The 22,165-nt window shown below is 36.2% G+C and overlaps 1 protein-coding gene across 1 annotated transcript in view; it reads right to left on the bottom strand.

Moving 5' to 3' along the window:
• Positions 1 to 22,165, bottom strand: part of DNAI3 (dynein axonemal intermediate chain 3) — a 56,817-nt gene that overhangs the window by 16,900 nt on the left and 17,752 nt on the right. Inside the window, exons 9-15 of the mRNA XM_081817090.1 lie at positions 21,152 to 21,241; positions 19,046 to 19,132; positions 18,046 to 18,174; positions 15,477 to 15,550; positions 9,999 to 10,143; positions 8,351 to 8,438; positions 375 to 505 (exon numbers count right to left, since the gene is read on the bottom strand). Of these exons, the coding sequence (XP_081673216.1) occupies positions 375 to 505; positions 8,351 to 8,438; positions 9,999 to 10,143; positions 15,477 to 15,550; positions 18,046 to 18,174; positions 19,046 to 19,132; positions 21,152 to 21,241 (744 nt within the window). The remainder of the gene's footprint in view (positions 1 to 374; positions 506 to 8,350; positions 8,439 to 9,998; positions 10,144 to 15,476; positions 15,551 to 18,045; positions 18,175 to 19,045; positions 19,133 to 21,151; positions 21,242 to 22,165) is intronic.

Genomic DNA, 22,165 nt, shown 5'->3' with positions numbered 1-22,165 from the left:
AAGATTAGTGAGTTTTGAGGATATAATGTAAAACATGGAGACTACAGTATAACACTATATTGTATAATTGAAATTTCCTAAGAGAATATAACTTAAATGTTATCACACTCACACAGGCACAAAGATAAGTATGTGAAGTGATGGATGTGTTAATTATATGGGGGAAGCCTTTCACAATGTATACATACATGAAATCACCATGATGTACACTTTACATATCTTGCAATTTTATGTCAGTTATGTCTCAATAAGGCTGAAATTAAGAATATATATAATGAAGACTCTCTTCTATATATGTATATACATATACATTATATATATATAGACTTCATATATATAATGTATATGTAAAAGAGCAGATAATTCTAACTCACCTCTGTTCCCACAAAGAACTTTGTGCAGAAGTCTTCTAATGGCTTGAGATGATTGGCCAACCCAGCTTCCAGATTGTGGTATGGGTTCATCTCTCCCGCCTTCACTGCTTTGCTCTGGGCTAATATTTTGTCTTTTGGAGGAGTATGAATAGAAGAAACACATATTTACAGTGAAAGACCTTTTAAAATATGGTTAGTTTATTTTTTCTGTCCCTTGCTACACACATCTGCCCCATTCCCTCCCCAGCGTGGTAAGCATAAGTATAAATATCTTTAGACTTCTAATTTAGCAGTAGAACACTTTTTTCAAACCAAAGTATATGCAGGAACCCTTGCATGTAAAATTTATCAAATCCTGCATTGCTGTGATTAAAGTGTTTCCTGGTGGGAAGGGGGAGACCCCTTTACCTACTTTCAAGGGCTCTAAAAAGTTCTATGGCACACAGTTTAAAAACCAGTTCTACATTATTTATATCAGAATTATTTACAGTAAAAATTGGATATGAAATATATCCTCTGGATTACATTACTCTTGATATTCTCAGTAAGACTCTCTAATTAGAAACTCATGTCATTTTTATTCAGTTGGCATCATATGGAAATTTTTTTCAAATAATTCAAGATTAGCCTTTTAAGTGTCAAAAATGATCTAACTTCTAAAAAAAATAAATCCATCTAAAATGTATTATTTGTTTTTCATAAGCACAGTACATGTATGGAACATAATTTAAGGTTTTCTGATTAGCTCATGTATATTACTTAAGAACATCAGTGATTGTACTCTATTATAGCTGTAACTATACATGCAAACAGAGCATAGTAAATATGGGAGCTAAAATTCAAACACCATCTGGAAATTCTTTGTTTTTAAAAGTATCTGATGTCATCTTGTTTTAAAACAAAAGTCTTTTTATGAGCTAAAATTAGTAAATGTTATTTACTGAAGCTTTGGAAAATAGAGAAAAGCATGAGGAAAATAACAAAAATCATCCATTATCATATTTCTCAGAGAAAACTATTATTAAAATATTTCCCTATAATTACATTTCTATATATATATATTCTGTGAATATATAAAGATTTTCTTTTAATTGGGTCTTTTAGCTTTGTATCCTGCTTTTCTGTTCTCTTAAAAATATTATCTTGGGCATATTCCCAGGTCACTTATTAGTTTTAAAAAAATGTGATATTAAATTTCTGGGAGCCCTACTCACCACATTTCAATATATCATCATCTAGGTTATATCACCCATGGGAAAACAAACAAACAAACATAAAAACCAACAAACAAACATATAAATGAAAACTAAAATAGAAAAAAACTGAGAAACAAACTAAGGGTTCTAGAGGGGAGGGGTGGGGGGATGGGTTAGCCTGGTGATGGGTATTAAAGAGGGCACGTACTGAATGGAGCACTAGGTGTTATATGCAAACAATGAATCATGGAGCACTACATCAAAAACTAATGATGTAATGTATGGTGATTAACATAACATGATAAAAATGTTGAAGAAAAAAAAAACCTCAGGTCTACTAAAGATATACATTCTATCTAAAAAAATATAGCATAATTATGGACAAAAGTAAAAAACAGTTATGAGGGGCACCTGGATGGCTCAGTTAGCTGGCTCTCTCTCTGTCAAATAGATACATGAAATCTTTTAAAAAAAACAAAACAAAACAATTATGACTTTGTTGGTACAATCAATCGGCACTTCCTTTATTAGAGATCTATATGCTTTGGGCCTGTAGATCCCTTCCCAATAAGTAAGACATCAAAAACCAGTATTGAAATAAGCCAAACATGAAACCAGACTTTTAAATAGCTGTATTACAAAGTGTCAATCAACATTTCAAGAAATAACTAGGTACGTTTAATCATAATGTTCTTTTTTTTTAAAAAAAGGTTTTATTTATTCATTTGAGAGTGAGACAGAGACAGAGAGAGCAGAAGCAGAGGGGAGAAGCAGAGGGAGAAGGAGAAGCAGACTCCCAGAACATGGAGATCATGACCTGAGCCGAAGGCAAAGGCTTAACCATCTGAGCCACCCAGGTGCCCCCACATTGTTCTTACTAAAAGATATTGTTTATGTCAAATTCTTCACTCTCATTTCAATGTCTGTTTTTCTCTTTTTAAATAATATACATTAATAATTAGTATTAGTAGAGTATATCATATTAGTAGAGTAGAACATGCATATAATTTGTAGATAAATACATGCTCATTGGAAATATGTCTTAAAAATGTTTCCTGAGGGGAGCAAGATGGAAGAGTTTGGAGCCCTCTGGTCTAACAAGGGGAGCCAAGAGCCTGATCCAGGGGTCAGTACAGGTGATGCAAAGGAAGAGGCAAATGTGAGATGTGCTGTAAAGGAAGACCTAGTTATCCTAAGTGAGAGACTGGATGTCGGGACCTGAGGAGAGAGACAGGGATGACCCAAGTTCTGTTCTGGACACACTGACACTGAGGGAATAGTTTGGGTTGGAACCCAGGAGATAGCGAGGGGCAAGGTGGAGGATTGTCAACAGGGTAAGAGTGGACCAAGTTACCAAAACGGGTGAGTAAAGAGGAAAGAACACTGCTGAAGTTAGAGTCTGAGGTACATTTATGATGAGAAGGCAGCAGGGAAAGGAGACCGAGGAGGGAAACTGAAGAGGTATCAGGAAAACCGCAAAAGCCAAGGCAGGAGCTCCTAGAAAAGGGGCTTAGTTGATAGAGTTTACTGTGGTGCAGTTAAAGAGAATGAGGCCAGAGAAAAATGTGAGCATCTACTGTATTTACTCAGACTCAACTGGAATATCCTGCATATTTATTAAATTCAGCATCATCCTCACGGAATCCATCCATGGATTTCCATCACCAGGGAGGGCCTGGAATACTAACAGCAGCTAACATTTACTAAATGCTTACTACGTGACTACATGCCGGGTACTGAACTGTGTGCTCCGCATGCACCGTTTCACTCAATCCTCACAGTAACTTCTGAGGTGGTTAAGCACTAATTCTCCTTCAAGGATGACAAAGAGCTGTTAGAGCTGTCTATGTGTTAACTCATTTTATCTTCACAATACTTCATGAGGTAGTTACCTTCATTATTTACTTCCTTTATCTTCACCTCTCTCTTTTCAAACAAGTTTATTAAAAAAAGGAAGGCACAGAGAGGTACAGTAATTTGACCTCGTCAAATAATAAATGTGGCTTTAGGATTTAAAACCAAACTCCAGAATCCACATCCTTAGCTACGATGCCACGGTGCTCAGAAGAATGTAACGGAGGCTCTGAAGGCAATTCCAAAATAGGAATTCCAAAAACATTTAGAGCAAAGTCTTCCTCAACAGAATAAACATCTGAAAGTGAGTGCTCAGAAGGGCACGGACTATTTCGGATCTAACATGGCAGGTGAGAGCCACGTGGCCTACAGCCACTAGGTGGCAACCCAGCCCCAGACAGCTGGAGAGAGGTCTTGAGAGTGTGATGGTGGAATAGCGTGAACTAGGAATCTTGGTGGAAGGTCGAAGGAGAACCAATATAGGGTCAATAAACAAAATGTGGTCAAGAAACATACGAGTGTATTCTAGTCAATAGGTTCAACTCTGGCCAGAGTAGGTACACGGCTGGAAGTGTGTCCTAAGGAGATTTAAAACACCATAATGAGATTTCAGATAAAGCTCTGAGAGTTGACCATCTACACAAGAGGCAGGTCATGACCGCAGTAACTGCCTTTAGTGATAAGAGACATGTGTTAGCAAGATCCATTGAGATTACCAAGTGAAATTTAATTTTCTCCAGGACTTGTGGGATTGCCTGCACACAGACTTCTGAACACACGTAAAGGGACGTAGCCAACCACAGTCTCAGCTGAGAATCTAAAAAATTATGTCCATTCCCTTTATGAACTGATTTAGCCAGTATACCTTTCTCTAAGAAATATCCACAAAATGTCTTCGTCTGGAAAGAGAGCATTCATTTGATGGGGAGTATTCCTGTTTGATGACATTTGGGTCATGCTTCAAGATTCATTTTAGATAGGTCCTTCCTTAAGTGGATATAGATGTGTATCTATCACACCGGAAGGTAAGCTCCACAGAAGCAGGGAATTATCTTTTCACAGCTATATCCTCAGAGCCTAGCACTTTGCAAGAGTTAATACGTGTCTTGAATAAATGCCGATATAAGTATAGAGATAACAGTGTAAAAATTGTTCCTTAAAAAATTCAGGATTACAATTACTAAATCACAACCAAGTGGAGTTTATCCCAGGAATCCAGGGCTAGTTTAACATTCAGATATTAATCAAAGTAATTCACCATATTAATAAGTTTAAAAAGGAAAAAAAAAGCATATGATCATCTCCAAAAATGCAGAGAGATCTTTTGACAAAATCCAACATTAATTGGTATATAGAAGGGAACTTCTTCAACCTGATAAAGGACTCTACAAAAACCCTACAGCCTAACATCATACTTAATGGGGAAAGACTAAATGCTTTCTCCCTAAGATCTGGAATAAAACAAGAATGCTCTCTAACCACTTTGCATCCTGAGGTTTCTAGCTGTGTAATCAGGTAAGAAAAAAAATCATACAGATCAGAAAAGAAGTAAAACTGTCCTTATTTACAGATGACATTATCATCTACATAGAGAACCCAAATGACATTATCATCTATATAGAGAACCCAGATAAATCTACAAACAAGCCACTATAACCAATGTGATTTTAGGAAGATTGTAGGATACAAAATCAATACTCAAAAATCAATTGTATTTTTATACACTGGTAATGAACAATCAGAAATTAAAAATTTGGAAGTACCATTTACTAGAGCACCAAAAAATGTGAAAGACTTAGGGACAAATCTGTCAAAAGAAGTGAAAGACCTGTACACTGGAAACTATAAAACATCACTGAGAAATTAATTAAGTAGATGGGGAGATATACCTTAGTAATGACTTGAAAGACTCTATATTGCAGACACCAAATTCTTGTTAATACTGATCTTGTAATACTGATTTACCAATCAAAGTCAGAGCAGGCTTATGCAAGACAAAAGATACAAAATTCACATGGGAAAACAAAAAACCTAGAATGGTCAAAAACTACTTTGAAAAAGAAAAAAGTTGAAGGACTAGCACTAATTTCAAGCCTTTAGTACTACAGTACTAAAGCTACAGTAATCAAGACAGTGTGGTATTGGTGTAAAGACAGACACAGATCAACAGAACAAAACAGAGAGTTCAGAAATGGACTCTCACATATTTGGACAAGTGATTTTTGACAAAGGTGCAAAAACAATCCTGTGGAAAAAGGATAGTGTTTTCAACCACTGGTGCTGGAACATCACACACAAATGAATTCTGATTCATAATTTGTGCATAGAAAAAAATCATCTCAATGAAGATCATAAACTTAGTTATAAAACTATAAAACTCCTAGAAAAAAAAAAAACCCAACCTTTGGTTACATTCAAAACCAAAATCATGACCCATGAAAGAACAAACTGATAAACTGGACTTCCTCATAATTAAAAACTTCTGCTTTTCAAAAGACAGTGTTAGGAGAATGACACTTAATAATTTTTTAAAAGTTTTTATTTATTTAGTTGACAGATGGAGAGAGAGCACAAATGGGCAGAGGGAGAGGGAGAAGCAGGTTCCCTGCTGAGCAGGGAGCCCAACGCAGGGCTCAATCCCAGGACCCCAGGATCATGACGTGAGCCAAAGGCAGATGCTTAACCAACTGAGCCACCCAGGTGCCCTGACACAATATTTTAACAGAGTGAAAATCACAGACTGGGAGAAAATATTTGCAAATCACATATCTGATAAAGGACTAGTATGCAGAATATGTTAAGAGCTCTGAAAACTCAATAATAAAAAAACAAACAGCACAACTAAAAAATGGGTAAAAGATACGGACACTTCACCCAAAAAGATATATATATATATGAGAGGCAAAAAAAATACATGCAAATATGCTCAACATCTTTAGTCATTAGGTAAATGTAAATGAGATATCGCTACACCCATTTTAGAATAGTTCAATTAAAAAGACTAGCCATACCATCTGTTCATGAGAATGTGGAAAAACGGGAACTCTCCTGCATGGCTTGTTGGAATGTAAAATAGTATAACCACTTTGTAAAACACTTTGGCAGTTTCTTAAAAAGTTAAACATACACCTGCCACATGATTTAATCATCCCGTTCCTAGGTATTTACCCAAGCAAATAAAAGCACATGTCCATACAAAGGCATGTATATGTACACGTACATATGTATATACACATATGTATATGTAATAGCCCTGTGTTGAAAACATTACATTTTATTGTATGTCAATTATACCTCAATAAACTTGTTGAAAGTGAATAAGGAAAAAAACACACTTTTAAAAGATATAGTGATATCCTTACTATCAACTGGATAAAAGCAGTAAGATCCTCATGATCATCTTTTTTCATTAATTTAAAAAGAGTAGGGCATTTAATGAGTTACTCCTTTTTTTTTTTTTAAAGACTTTATTTGAGAGAGAGAGAGAGCAGGAGCAGGGGGAGGGGGAGACACAGATTCCCCGATGAGCAGGGAGCCCAGCCTGGGGCTCAGTCCCAGGACTCTGAGCCAAAGGCAGTTGCTCAACCAACTGAACCACCCACGCGCACATAACCTCTCTCAGTCTTGGTTTCCTTAATCATAAAATGGTAATGAAAATTCCCAGTTTGCAGGATTGTCATGACCATTAGCATCTGTTTTACACACCATTGCACCCTCAGGGCCTAGCATAAGATAAGCACTTTATAAATACCTGGTAAATGAATGAAAGCATGTGCAGTATTAATTAGCACAGTACCTAACTCATGGCCGAAATTCAATAAATTGCAGCTGACAGTTGACTACGAAGAAGTGGAGAGAACTCACCTTCCATTCCTTCTGAAATGAAGCAGGCCCAAATACATAAAAAACATGCAATGTTTTAATAGTGCTTAGAAAAGGTCTATAAACATTTTTTTTTTTTTTAGCATGAGGTCTTGGGTTGTATCTATGAAACACACAGCTTCAAAGTGAGTTTTGCCCAAGCAGGGTATTAGATACATATTATGTTTTTTACGAGATATTCTATCACTTAACTGAACATTCAACAATTTGTAAATGGAAATCCATTTGACAAGGCAAATATTTGGAAAGTACTTCAGTTTCTAGTGATTCTTCTACATTTTCATTGTGCATTGCTCTCGGGTGGGATATTCACGAACACCTTTATTTTAATAGTTTTGACATTTGTATGTGTACCCTTCAGTTACTTCAACAAAGGTGTAGGGGTTGAGTTGAGACAGATGTAAAAAGCAATTGTTATTTCTCTATTTTATCATGTTGCTGTACAAATATTAATTTTTCTATTCTGACTGGGAATGGTAATTTATTTCTTATACTTCATAACTTACTTTGTTAGACTCGAGATATGTTCCATTCTATAGAATTATTCTTTGAGCACATCCATATTTATTAGGACAGCTTCGTAAAATTTTTTTAATGTAATGAGTTCTCAAAAATATACTCAATAAATGTTTATGAAACTAAACTGAATTCTGTCGTCAAATCTTTGTGTGTGTGTGTATAGGCAGTTTTAATGTGTTGGCTATAGTTTTGTGTGTGTGTATTTGTTTTTTGAGGAGTGAGGGGGAGGGGGAGAGAGAGAATCTCAAGCACATTCCATGCCCAGTGAGGATCCCAATGTGGAGCTCTATCTCACAACCCCGAGATCATGACCTGAGCCCAAATCAAGATATGGATACTTAACCTACTGAGCCACCCAGGCGCCCTTATAATTATTATAGCCATTATAAAGTTCCATATTGGAGGGTTTGGTTTTCTGTATTCTTTTTACAAATCAGACTATCTTAGCAAGTAACGCGCCCTGGACATTAGGAATCACTAGTACTCAAACTATTACATGCCATTTTAATAAGCAAAGGCAGTTACCTTGTGCTTTGTAAAGGAGATTGTCTTCACTCAGGCTGATCTTGGTTGGGCAGTGGTCTAAACTTGTTTCACCTTTAGACAGCCTTATCTTTTGGGAAAACATAGAAGAAAGATTATTTCCATATATCCTGTGGGTGACTTATTCTTGCCTTCTCCTTCCGCCCCCAGATGGCTGTTTCCCACCTCCCTCCCTCCCTTTGTCTCTTTTCCATTCTCCATCAGATTCCTAGTTGCTTTTCCCCACAGACAGTGCCTAAACCACAGTCTCTAAAACCCTGCAACTTGGGGCACCTGAGTGGTTCAGTCGGTTGGGTGTCTGCCTTCGGCTTGGGTCGTGATCCCGGGGTCCTGGGATCAAGCCCCGAGTCAGGCTTCTTGCTTCTCCCTCTGCCCCTCCTCCCTGCTTGTGCGTGCTCTCTCTTTCTCTCTGACAAATAAATAAATAAGATCTTTGAAGATAAATAAATAAATAAAAATAAAACCCTGCAGTCGAAGGGAGCTTGTCCAGGGGCTCATTTCCAAATCCTGTTTAATTTCTGAAAATATTGTGTATTCTAGTTCATAATACATCCTTTTTGGTTTTAATATAAAATAATGGTTTATTCTCCTGGTTCCTACATCTCTCACTTAAATGAAGCTCCAGAAAGTTGTGTGGGGTCTTTTCATCTGCCAGGCACTGCTGAGTCACCTTGGGGACACACGTGCCCCTGAGTTCCAGAAGTGGCCCTGGATCTGCACCAGAATGGAAAGCTGTCATTCTTTATACTTTCCCTCACAACTTCTGCCCCACATTTCTCCATCAGGACATTTGTCTACATGCTGACAATTATTCCCAGGTAAGTTTCTGTTTGCTCACTTCTTTTTAAACAGTTTACAGCTTGGTAAATCTTACCCCAGAAAATTCCTCATCCTCTCTTTCTAATTTCTAATTTCTAATCCTAGCTCCTTCTGGAATATTCTCACCCCTCTGTGTTTTCTCTTCCATCTGGAGCAAATACATAGTAATATAATTCTAGTGATACTTGTAAAATAAGGGACTAAATCTTAAGTTTGGAATTGGAACTAGACATTCTAAAAAAAAGAGGGTCATCAATGTCAGAAGCCCATTCATACTTTCCACACATATTCCATCCACAGCCATATCTTTCTTAAATTAAAATTGCTTTTCTTCAAAGCTCTGCCTTTCAAGAAAAGTACAAATAATTTCTCTTTCAATTACTTTCACTTTTGTTTGGTCATAGATATTAAAATACTGTTTCCTACCACATGAAAAATATGCAGAATTTTGCCTATATTAGAGATTAAAATTAGCTTTCCAGGCTAACCTGAGAGCCTACTGGTTTACAAGCAACTGCATATGCAAATGCATAATTATTATACTAACCATTAGTAAGTTGGGGCATGCTTATACATGAACAAATATCAATCTTGAGTTCACAAAAATTGTGATTTCTGGCTTGACCTAGGCAGGCCTCATAATAATTCTCAATAAAAGAATTTATTGGTTAAATGAATACATTAATTATAAAGTCCTGTGTTTATCTGAGCTACTCTACTTCTAGAGTGTGTATATATATGTATGTATATGCAAATATATTATAAGTGTATATGCAAGCAAATAGAATGGACTAAATTGCATGTTACTTACCTTAGTGAGAGGTTTCCAGGAGAGATCGAGATGCAAAAAAGTAGATGGTACATCCAAAGGAATTTCAATATGTTCTTCTTTCTTTTTCTCTATTAATTGTGGGGTTAAAGCTTTCTGTGGTCTGATATCCCAAAAACATATTGTGCTTTAAAAAAATTCACATTTGATTTAGTATAAGTAAGAGATGTAGCCTTAGAACTACCATACTTTATGCTGCTATACATAAGCAATGTGATCATGGCTGTATCTTAATATCTCTGAAACTAAGATTTTTATGACATGGGATTGTTTTGCTTTTATATTTTAGAGAATTATACAGTTTATAGGGTTATTTGATGACTGCTGGTATTGACACTAATATTATCATATATGAGAACTGAGTTTGGAGATTGACACCATCTTTTTCTTTAGCATCTTTTTCAGCATTTTTTCAGCATTTTTTAGCACCATCTTTTTAACAACTTTATTAAGATATAACTCATATAGCACAAAATTCACCCACTGAAAGTACACAATTCAATGGTTTTTAATATAGTCACAGAGCTATGCAACCATCACCACAATTAAGTTTAGAAGATTTTTATCACCCCAAAAAGAAACCTTGTACAGATTGGCGGTCACTCCTCACTGTCCCCCAGCCCATCCCACCAGCCCTAGACAGTACTAATCTACTTCCTGTCTGTATAGTTTTGTCTATTCTGGACATTTCATATAAATGGAATCAGACAATATGTGGCTTTTGGTGACTGGCTTCTTTCATTTAGCATATTTTCAGAGTTCATCTATGTGGTAGTATATATCAGTGTATCATTTCTTTGTATTGCCAAATAATATTCTGTTGTTTAGGATATACCACAGTCTATCCATTCATCAGTTGATGGACTATTATGAATAATGCTGCTTTGAACATTTGTGTATAAGTTTTGTTTGGATGCATGGTTTCATTTCTCTTGGGTATACACTGAAGAGTGTAATTGCTGGGTTATATGGTAATTTCTGTGGTTGATCTTTTGAGGAACTGCTAGATTGTTTTCCAAAGCAACTGTGTTATTTTTATATTCCCATCAGCAATGTGTGAGGATTCCAATTTCTCCATATCCTTGCCAACACTTGCTACTTTTTGTCTTTTTTATTATAGCCATCCTAGTGGGGGAGGTGGAGTCTCGTCAAAATTGATTTAGATTTGCATTTGGTTGTGCTTTGGATGTAATATGTAGGAAATCACTCTCTAATCCAAGGTCATGAACATTTATGCTTTTATTTGTTTATGTTTTCTTCTAAAAGTTGCATAGTTTTAGATCTTGCATTTAGGTGTTTATTCCATTTTCAGTTAATTTTTTTATACAGTAGGAGGTAAGGGTCCAACTTCATTCTTTTGCTTGCATATATCTAGATGTCCCAGCACCATTTGTTGAAAAGACTAGTCCTTCTTCATTAAATTGTCTTTGTGCCCTTGTTGAAAATTGGTCATCCATAGACATATGGGTTTATTTCTGAGCTCTATGATTTCTATGTCTATCCTCATGCCAGTGTCAGTACATCTGTCTCTAGCTGTAACTTTGTAGAAAGTTTAGAGATCAGGAAGTGTGAGTCCTCCAACTTTGTTCTTCTTTGTCAAGATTATTGCTTTGGCTATTTTAGGTCTCATTGTGGTTTTGATTTGCATTTCCCTCATAGCTAATGTTGAACATCTTTTCATGTGCTTATTAGCCATTTGTATATTTTTTGGGGGAAACTGTCTATTGATAACCACTGCTCCTTTTTACATTGGGTTATTTGTCTTTTTATTGTTGAGTTGTAAGAGTTTTATATATTCTGGATAGAAATTTTTAATCAGAAATATGATTTGCAAATATTTTCTTCCATTCTGTGGACTATCTTTTCAATTTTTTGATAGGGCCTTTTGAAACACAAAAATTTTGATGAATTTCAACTTTTTTCTTTTATTGCTTGTGTTTTTGGTGTCATATACAAGAGACATGATATATAACCACATATTATATATTATAAATATATATAAATATATAATGCAAATATAATATATAATATAAACATATAATATGTATAACATAAATCTATGTATATTCATTGGGAAAACAATACATACACAGGCAATGTTGGATTTAATGTGCTTTGTACATAGTAAGCATCCAATAAAGGTTATTTCCCCTCTTATTTTTCCTTCCTTACAGGTTGACTATAAAAATCAAATGAGATAATGTATATGAAAATTCTTTATAAAGCTCCACACATCTATAGAGTATAATTTTAAATGTAATAAACTTGGTAACACATTTATAATGATACTTATATAGTATCTTAGTATAAAAGTGACTTTGTATTAATTATGTGAAAACATATGATGAGGATGGCAAAGGACATGCTGTATTAGCTCTATTATTTCTATCACTGAGGTTATGAGTAACCTGATTAATAAACTTAAGATATTACTAAAGAATTTAGGTGTATAAGTTAAAGTATTTAGATAAATGGTTAGTAGCTCAAGTAAGACTAACAAAACTTTTATTCATTTATGTGACTTAATAAATATTAATCATTTATTCATCTTAATGAATTGTTGAAAGTATTAATCATTTTTATGTTGTCAAAATATAAATCCTTGAGAAAACACCACAAATGACACAAAAAGATCTGTTTTAAACTACAATTATAGTTGATTTAAAACTATTTTTCCAAATTAGAAAGATCTTGAATCTCATTTATAGCATTAATTTGCATTATTCATGAAATGATTTTGCTAGGGGCGCCTGGGTGGCACAGTTGGTTGAGCATCTGCCTTTGGCTCAGGTCATGATTCTGGGGTCCTGGAATTGAGCCAGCCATTGGGCTCCTTGCTCAGCGAGGAGTCTGAGCTTATGCTCTCTGCCATTTCCCCTGCTTGTGCTCTCTGTCTCTCAAATAAATAAATAAAATCTTTAAAAAATTTTTGAAAAAAAGAAAGAAATGATTTTGCTAAATACAGATAACTTCAGTTGAACTTTCTGCATAAATTAATCACATATTCTTTTGGGGGGTTTTAAAAATTAATTTATTAATTCCAGTATAATTAGCATATAATGTTATATTTAGTTTCAGGTGTACAAAATAGTGATTCAACAATTCTATACATTCTCAGTGCTCATCATGATAAGTGTACTCTTAATCCTCTTCACCTAATTCATTCATCCCCCCATCCACCTCCCTTCTGGTAACCACCAGCTTGTTCTCTATAGTTAAGAGCATTTTTTTGTTTGTTTTTGTTTCTTAAATTCCACATAGGAGTGAAATTGTATGGTATTTATCTTTCTCTGACTGACTTATTTCACTTAGCATTATACCTTCTAGATCCATCCATGTTGACGTAAATGGCAAGATTTCATTCTTTTTTTATGGCTGAGTAACATTCTATTGTTCAGTCACATATTCTTTATTAATAGATCCTTATTTTACCTTATTCTATATTATAAGAACATTGGCATGGCTGAGGTATAAAGATTAGAACTGGTAAGTTTTCCAAATAACTAAAAGTTAGCTTTTCTAAATGCATAAGCTTTTTTTTTTTTACTTTAACAACTTTTGAAGGAATTATCTCCAGAATATTCTAGAATATTTCTAAATTCAAGGGCCATCATTATAACCAACAATCAAGGACCTGTGACTTAAATAAAAAAACATGTAATATTTTAAGTCTGTTCAGTGTTTCTAAATGTTTTCCAAGGCTATTGAAGAAGAGTATAGCTTTGCATTCTGTTGTTTATAATCAACTTCATACCATAAACATTGTGCCATGAAATCATTACAATTTTACTTGTTGTATAATATTCCATATGGCCCTATTGGTGGCCCTTTTGGGCAATAATCCCCCCACCCTCATGCTCTTTTATTTTTTAGCAAGAGCATTCTAATTGTTTTGTTTTTTGGGGGAACTATCCCTTCCCCATTCCATGCAGTCAGGTTGGAACTGTCACTCAGGGTGCCTGGCCATTCCCTCCTTGGCCAAAGGGGTGAGTTTGTGGTGTAACAGAAGTCAGGTTGGAACTGATTCATTCAGATGGAAGGGGCTGGCCATTCATTCCTGCTACCCAAATCCCTGGGGCTGTTTCTGAGGCTTGAGTCAGCTCTTTCTTTGATTCAGCAACTTTATTTTTTTATTTTTATTTTTATTTTTTTAAAAGATTTTATTTATTTATTTGAGAGAGAGAGAATGAGAGAGAGAGCACATGAGAGGGGGGAGGGTCAGAGGGAGAAGCAGGTTCCTTGCTGAGCAGGGAGCCTGATGCGGGACTCGATCCAGGGACTCCAGGATCATGACCTGAGCCGAAGGAGGTCGCTTAACCAACTGAGCTACCCAGGCGCCCCAGCAACTTTATTACTTACTACCTGTAGTATAGGATATAGTTGTGTGTGGGTGGGTGTGTACACATATATGTATTCTTTTTACAACATATTTGTATCTATAAAAATATTTTTTCAACCAGCAACAATCTATAATATTCTGCCCTTTTGTTAATATCAGGTTTAATCGCTACGATAAAGACTATTTAAGGAACAAAAGATAATGATTTTAGAAGTATCTAAGAAAAAAGAATATATTGTATGAAAATATTTTAGGTAGTGTTTAAAATAAGACTGTGATGTTGTGAATTATAAGATATATAAATCTGTTCTTCAGGATTCTAGAAGAGAGCTTCTAAAACCTTTGGAATTTCCTAGAAGTTGAGAGTGGTAAAGATTCCTTTTGTTATGTTAATGAGGCAACTTTTGGAAAGTACCTAAGGATGGGGGTGGGTTGTCAATGGACCCAACCGTGCAATTAGAGAGTTGGAATTTTCAGTTCCACCCCCTGACCTCCAGGGAGGAGAGAGGTGCTGGAGATTGAATTCAGTCACCAATGACCAAAGATTTAATCAATTGTACCTGTGTAATGAAGCCCCCTAAAGCCCCAGGAGGCCCAGGTTCAGAGAGCTTCCTGGTTGGTGAACACGTGGAGATCTGGGAGAGTGAGAACCAAGAGAGCGCATGGAAGCTCCTCAACCTTTCCCCATACCTTGCTTTCTGCCTCTCTTCCATCTGGCTGTTCCTGAGTTACATCCTTTTATAGTAAGCCAGTAATCTAGTAAGTAAAATGTTTCTCTGAGTTCTGTGAGCCGCTCTAGCAAATTAATCCAACCTGATGGAGGGAATCTTGGGAACCTCCAGTCTACAGCCAGTCAGTCAGAAGTACAGGTAATGACCTGGGTTTGTGACTGGCATCTGAGGTGGCCAGCAGGGGAGTGGGCGGTGATAGGGGAGAGGTGTTCGAGAGAGCAGTTGGGTAGGACTGAACCTTATGAGTCCTGGTGGATAGTGTCAGAGTTAAGTGGAGTTGTGAGACACCCAGGTGGTATCCAGAGTACTGCTTGGTAGAAGGGTGGGGAAACCTTCCTCCTCACCCCCTCTGACTTTGAAGTTGACCCAGAAACACTAACAAAGACATACCAATCAGCTGAACATGTGACAAGTTGACAGCATATTCCATTTCGATTCTCAAAGACAGCACCCAATCTGTTAATCTGTTTTTTTAAAGACACAAGAAGTAATTTATTTGTACCTAGGATGTAATGGCTTTTCTCATAGCGTTTTACTCTTTTAATATTTTCTTTTTTGTTTTAATTTTTATTAAAAGAATATAACAATATCACCGAAATTTGAAGAATAAATTTTAAAATAAAATATAATTTGGCCATATATTTTTCCAGTTTTTTTTCACAGAAACATTTTGACATAGTTTTAACTAGCATGCATAAAAATTTCTATCCTTAGATTTTTCAGTTGATGTAATTTGAACACTTACCTGTGTACTCGTAAGTCATTTTAACAGTTTTATAATATATAGATGGTGTATCACAATTTCATTATCCAGTATAATTAGAAATGTAGGGTCTTTTGTTTTTTACTATTAATGGTGGAACAGAACATAGGCGTTTTGATGACATTGTTAGGCAGATAAGGTGTAACATTAGATAACATTTAGTGTAACATTAGATACCAACAATCACCCGGCACAGGCAAGAATCCAAGGAGGGTTAATGGCTCCTCCGGGTCCTAGAAGGTCCCAAGTTCCAACTAGCTAGCTTTGAAACAAGGTGAAAGGTTTTGTGGCAATCTATGAAGGTGTCACTCTTGAAACAGTAGGGGAGACATGACTTTCCCCAATTCCCTACCTTCCTGGTATGACTGATGAGCAAAATAGTAATCAAAGGTAGGGGCTCCAGCAGCAAATAAACAGTGGAAGTAGCGGGTGGGAGGAGGAAAACAGGGGCTGCCCTGCTCAGGCCAGTAGGTGTCCCAGGAACGAAGACCCTGGAAACCTGGCCATGGCCACAGGAGCCTGAACACTCTCTGGTTCCCAAATGCTGTCAACTTCTACTCATCTGATAAGGAATCCAGAGTCCGTGTTGCCTCTCCCTCTACTGAGCCTTCCCTGCTGTATAAAGTGCGAGACCTCAGAAGTGTGCTTGCTCTGAGCTTTTATGTTTTAATGATTTAAACAACAACAACAACATAATATTATAGAAATTTGGAAAATAGGAGGTTTAATATCAAATATAATTCTACCTATATTCTTTTCCAGTCTTTTTTCATGAATACATTTTGACATAATTTGTTAAGATGTGCATGTAACGGTGTATCTTGAGGCACAAATTGGATTATTTCTTAATATGAATTCCCAAAATTTGAATTACTGTTCAAAAAGTTGAAAATTTGGATGATTTAAGAATCACACTAATTGTATTCCAAAAGTTTTATGTTGGAACCAGCAGTGTTAGAGTTTACTGGTTTCACCACTGCATCCTTTCTAACACAGGGTATTATTATTTATTAAATTTTTATTTAAAAATTAAATGATCCAAAATAGTATATTATTGTTGCTTTATTATTAATTTCTTTGATATTAGAAAGCCTGAATGATTTTCATGTTTATCTACTAATTGTTTTTCAGTATATGTTTTATTTACTGGAAACCATATTTTAGACCAATATTTTCCTCCATTTTGTTGTTTGCTCTTTGTTAAATTTAGAAATTTACATGTGTATGTTTTGAATTTCTTTCAACATTAATTACCTTAGAAAACTATCTCCAATCCAGAAATATGATATTCTATGGTATTCTATTTTGATTTTTATTATATTTTTCCTATGATTTGTTATTTTTATTTAAATTTATAATCATCTGAATTAATTTGTGTGTACCGTGTGAGCTGAGATGAAGTTGAAACAGAGAGTTCCTTCCGTTACCCTATGTTAAACTCTTAGAGGTAATAGAAACTGTCTGGGCTATTTGTTGTGATCCATTATAACTTTTAAAAGTATTGTTGCTTTGCATCATCCATTTGAATATGTTGAAGAGCTAATTACCTTTTATAACTCTACTTTGTCATAATATTCTTTGATATTCTCAAAGTACACAGTAGACCCTTAGTGTCCTTGAAGGAAACATTTGGGGAGCTTACCAGTTTCCAAATTCACTAACACCAGACTTAGTGAGTCAGGTACAGAACTACAAAGCCAAACTACAACGCAGAGGCTAGGCACTCAGCTGGACTCATTCACTGCATGATTAGTTTTCACCCACCAGCCTCACGGTGCATTCAGTTCAAAATTGCCTTGACAAAATAATACATTACTATATGTCACAGATCTTCAGAGTTGCCTGCTCCAACTAGCTGAAATTATAAATTTTAAATCCACAAAGCCTGAGGGTGTAAAATATTTGCACTCTATCTTTACATATCAAACTCTTATCTTCTCCACTATTATATCATTGTTGACACCACCTACAGTTTTTAGTGGTTTATAAGCCATTGAAGTTGAAACATTGGCCTTAGTCTCATCCCAAAGTCAGATATTGGCCAGGCAACACTGACAAAACTGTTTGATGCCCTGGTTCCTGGCTTTTTTATGATTTAAAAATAAATGAATTATTGACTTGAAATATGCTCTTTGAATAAAATCTTCTGAAATGTACAATCCAGCAGGAGAAAATTATGAAACCATCAAGACTCACCTCAAATGTGTCAGACAGCCAATGTATATCTGTAATTACTTTCTTATGACCATTTTCTATTGAGGAGACTGCACAATGTCTGATATATGTTGCCTCTTTATTACTGTCTGGTTCAAGGAGAAACATAGGCTGGAAAAATGTGAAAAGAAAGTTATGTGCTAATTTCAGAGAGCTAATGAGTGAATTCATACTTTACTCTTTACTAGTTAGAATTAATAACTTGGAGAAATACTAGTTCAAAAAAACACATTGAAACTAGTGTTTCAATGCATCATGTATTTAGGTAATAAGATTATGCACTTTCCCTTCAATTTAGTCTAAGGTTTCATCTCCAAACTTAACAGGAATGACTGACCCACTCCCTAAAGGATCAAGGAGATCCCATTTTTAAAGGAGTGTTTCCTGCATGCACAGAGGGCCACGCCCACAGGGTCTTGGTGGAGGCCCATTGGTGTTCAGATTGAAGAACTGGGGGTAGAGGTTTGCAATATTGTGGGTGAGTACTATGTCAGGAGCTCAGGAATCTTGCCTCAACCCTCTTGGCAGCAACCACAGCGTCACAAAATCATAGTATATGATTATCAGAAAGGATGGTAACCCCTTCATTCTACACATGAGAAAACTGATGCTTGCTGAGGTGAGAAGACATGTCCAAACTCACAGGACTACAGTCCAGAGCCTACATACATGGTCCTACTGTCCCATGCTCTTTCCATGACATCACTTTAGGCAGGTCACTTGGGCCCTTTATTTTATTTAACAACAACGACAAAAATAATGTCCTCAGGTAGGTCATGCGACTTGTTTTATTGATTTTTGAATCAAGGACCTACACAAAAGCAGTTCAGAACATGTCCACAAACAGATGTGAAGGTGTGGGAAATAATACTTTTTTCCCCTCTATATTGAGTCTTTGTGTAGCTTGGCAGTTCTGTTATGTACTTTTTGATAAACCCCTGAACTGAAGAAACTTGCAAATGAAAAGTTATAAAAAGCTAACCTTGAGCGTGACTTTTTTACTTCTACTACCACCTGTCTTGATGTTTTCTATGCGATCTGCATGCGCAGTAATATCCCACATGACAATCTAAAACAGAAATAAAGCTTATTACAACATATTTTCAGGAAATAGCTCATTGGGTCTTAAAGATTTTTTAAAACCTATTGGTATTGGCATGCACTCTGATGAATCAATCACCTTGAAGGATAATCAAATTTAGCCTACATCTTTAGTAAGTCAGCAACTTTTAAATCATGACAAAGAATGTTTTCTTCTCTATAAAGGTATTTTTTAGCACTTTGATTTTTGTGCTTGTGTTAATAAAAGCTAGTATTTTTTTTTTTTTTTAAACTCCAGTATAAACCGTATGCGATTTCCTCTGCTTTGGGAAGAGTTCTTCCTCTGTCTTTGGGAATGTGCTGTGACTGTGTGGAGAGCAGCTTTGCCTGTTCTCCAGAAGTAGTACAAATACTCAGTTGTCCAAAAAGGCTGGAAAGTGATGATTTCTACTTAATTGAATATTCTAGCCAACTCCAAGTTTGCATATACATGGATGGTCATTTTTGGAAAAATGAGAGTAAACTAAAATATGCAACACGAAATTAGATTAATTTTCAATGATTAAAAGTCATTTCAACACATTGGAAATGTTAACAAAATGTCAGGATTACAGAATTGTGAGTGATTTTATTTTCATCATTTGCTTTTCTAAAATATTCTTTCAAAAAAGTATTTATTTATTTATTTACTTACTTAAAGTAATTTCTACCACCCAACATGGGGCTTGAACTCATAGCCCTAAGATCAAGAGTCGCATACTCTTTGACTGAGCCAGCCAGGCACCCTTTTTCTAAAATATTCTTAGAGTTGTATCACCTTCATAATGAGTAACAAAAAGCATTTCAGGATTTGCAGAGCTTGAAGGATGGGCTCTGGGTCATCATTATGACCACCAGTTATTGTTGAACAAAACTGAGGGGGAAAAGTGGTTTTCCTGGTTGTTTTGGTTCTGGATAAATGGTCATGGATGCTGTAGACATTTATTTTTTTTAAAGATGTATTTAGGGGCTCCTGGGTGGCTCAATGGTTAAGCGTCTGCCTTCGGTTCAGGTCATGATCTCAGGGTCCTGGCATCGAGCCCCACATGGGGCTTCCTACTCAGCAGAAAGCCTGCTTCTCCCTCTCCCTCTGCTGCGCCCCCTGCTTGTGCTCTCTCTGTGTCTATCTCTTTCTCTCTCTGTCAAATAAATAAATGAAATCTTAAAAAAAAAGAAAGATGCATTTATTTGAGAGAGAAGGCTTGTGGGGGAGGGGGAAGGGGAGAGGGAGAGGATCTCAAGCAGACTCTCTGCTGAGTATGGAGCCTGATGATGTGGGGCTCAATCCCATGACCCTCAGATCATGACCTGAGCTGAAACCAAAAGTCAGACACTCAACCGACTGAGTCACCCAGGCATCCGCACTGTAGACACTTAAATTTTCAATCACAAGGAAGTTTTCCTAGCCACACACAGAAAGACCATATACCGTTAATGGTCAAACTCACTGGGTCACAGTGAATTTCAATTCTGATCATAAAACAGCTTTAAGATTTTTGTTTTGCTTTATTGGAGAAATAGGCAATTGGAAGATAGGATCTAAATTTCATATACATTAGATAAAAAGAGAAGAAAACAAATATGGTATTAAATTATACATATGTAAATTCGGTAATATATGTATTTTTCCCAGTGAATTGCTGTTCAAATTCTGGATCATCCCCTAACTCCTACTCCTAGAGAAACGTCAGAAGAGGACTCTCGACCAAGAAGTATTAATGCTTGTGTTGTTGTTCTTCTGTGGAATCTTGTACAATATGCGGTTCTGTTCCACAAATACAAACAGATTTGACTCAGTTTTCTTCCGGTTATAACTAGATTATCCTGTGGACACCTCAAGCCCTGATACCATGTCTAACACATCTATATACCCCAGTTCTTGGCACACAATTGGCATACTTTCCTTCGGCCAAATTGAATCCTTAAGTTTAAGAAAAACTACCAATCAAAACATATTACAGAATGTTGTCTAAATTAATAAATAGCTGGGGGGAAAAACCAGAATTACCTGCCCATTTATGCAGCCTCCAGCAATGATATTAGGGTCACTTGGACAGAACTTGAAGCAAAAGATGTCATCTGGGCTCTCCAGCATTAACTAAAGTAAACCCCCCCAAATTCAAGAGAAAATGAGAAAACCTATTAAGATCATAGTGAGAAAATAATGCTAAGACAGTCAAAAGTTGAATTTTATAGCCGTCCCTAAGAAACGTGGACATAGAGTCCATTCCCAGAATCCCACCTGTGCATGGAAAGTTGCCTCTGCTGAGTTTTGTGAACGTTAGCTATGTGTATGAGAGAGGTAGGTTCTCCAGGGGCCCAAGTCTCCCCTTCCTCCACCCGCCATGGGTCATTGCTGGGAGATGTTACAATTTTTTAAAACAAAAAGACTAAGCTTAGTGTTTCTGAGAAGTGTGAAGGTAAGCTCTGTGAGGACAAGATACTTTTCTGTTTTGTTCCCTGCTGTCTAGCTAGTCTGGCACAGAGTAAGCACTCAAAAAGAAAATGTGTTGAATGAGAAAAGATAGAAATATTGCCAGTGATAATATTTCAAATTTTAAAATAATCCAGGACCGAGGGGCGCCTGGGTGGCTCAGTTGGTTAAGCGACTGCCTTCAGCTCAGGTCATGATCCTGGAGTCCCGGGATCAAGTCCCGCTTCGGGCTCCCTGCTCAGCGAGGAGCCTGCTTCTCCCTCTAACCCTCTCCCCTCTCATGTACTCTCTCTCTCTCTCATTCTAGCTCTCTCAGATAAATAAATAAATCTTTAAAAAAAAAAAAATAATCCAGGACCGAGAAGGTGAACAAGCTCAAGCATTGGAAGGTAAAAAGGAAGCCCTGCAAGGAATCTACCCGTGTGAAGGAATAGGTATAGTAATCATATTTGGCACCTGCTTCTCCCTCTGACCCTCCCCCCTCTCATGTGCTCTCTCTCTCATTCTCTCTGTCTCCAATAAATAAATAAAATCTTTATTTATTTTATTTTTTTTTTAAGATTTTATTTATTTATTTGAGAGAGAGAA

The sequence above is a fragment of the Leptonychotes weddellii genome, chromosome 4 (assembly GCF_054177405.1).
Source record: "Leptonychotes weddellii isolate Sample4059 chromosome 4, ASM5417740v2, whole genome shotgun sequence".
Taxonomy (NCBI): Eukaryota; Metazoa; Chordata; class Mammalia; order Carnivora; family Phocidae; genus Leptonychotes; species Leptonychotes weddellii.
Note: the sequence above shows the minus strand (reverse complement) of the source record. Positions and strands in the feature narration are given on the sequence as shown.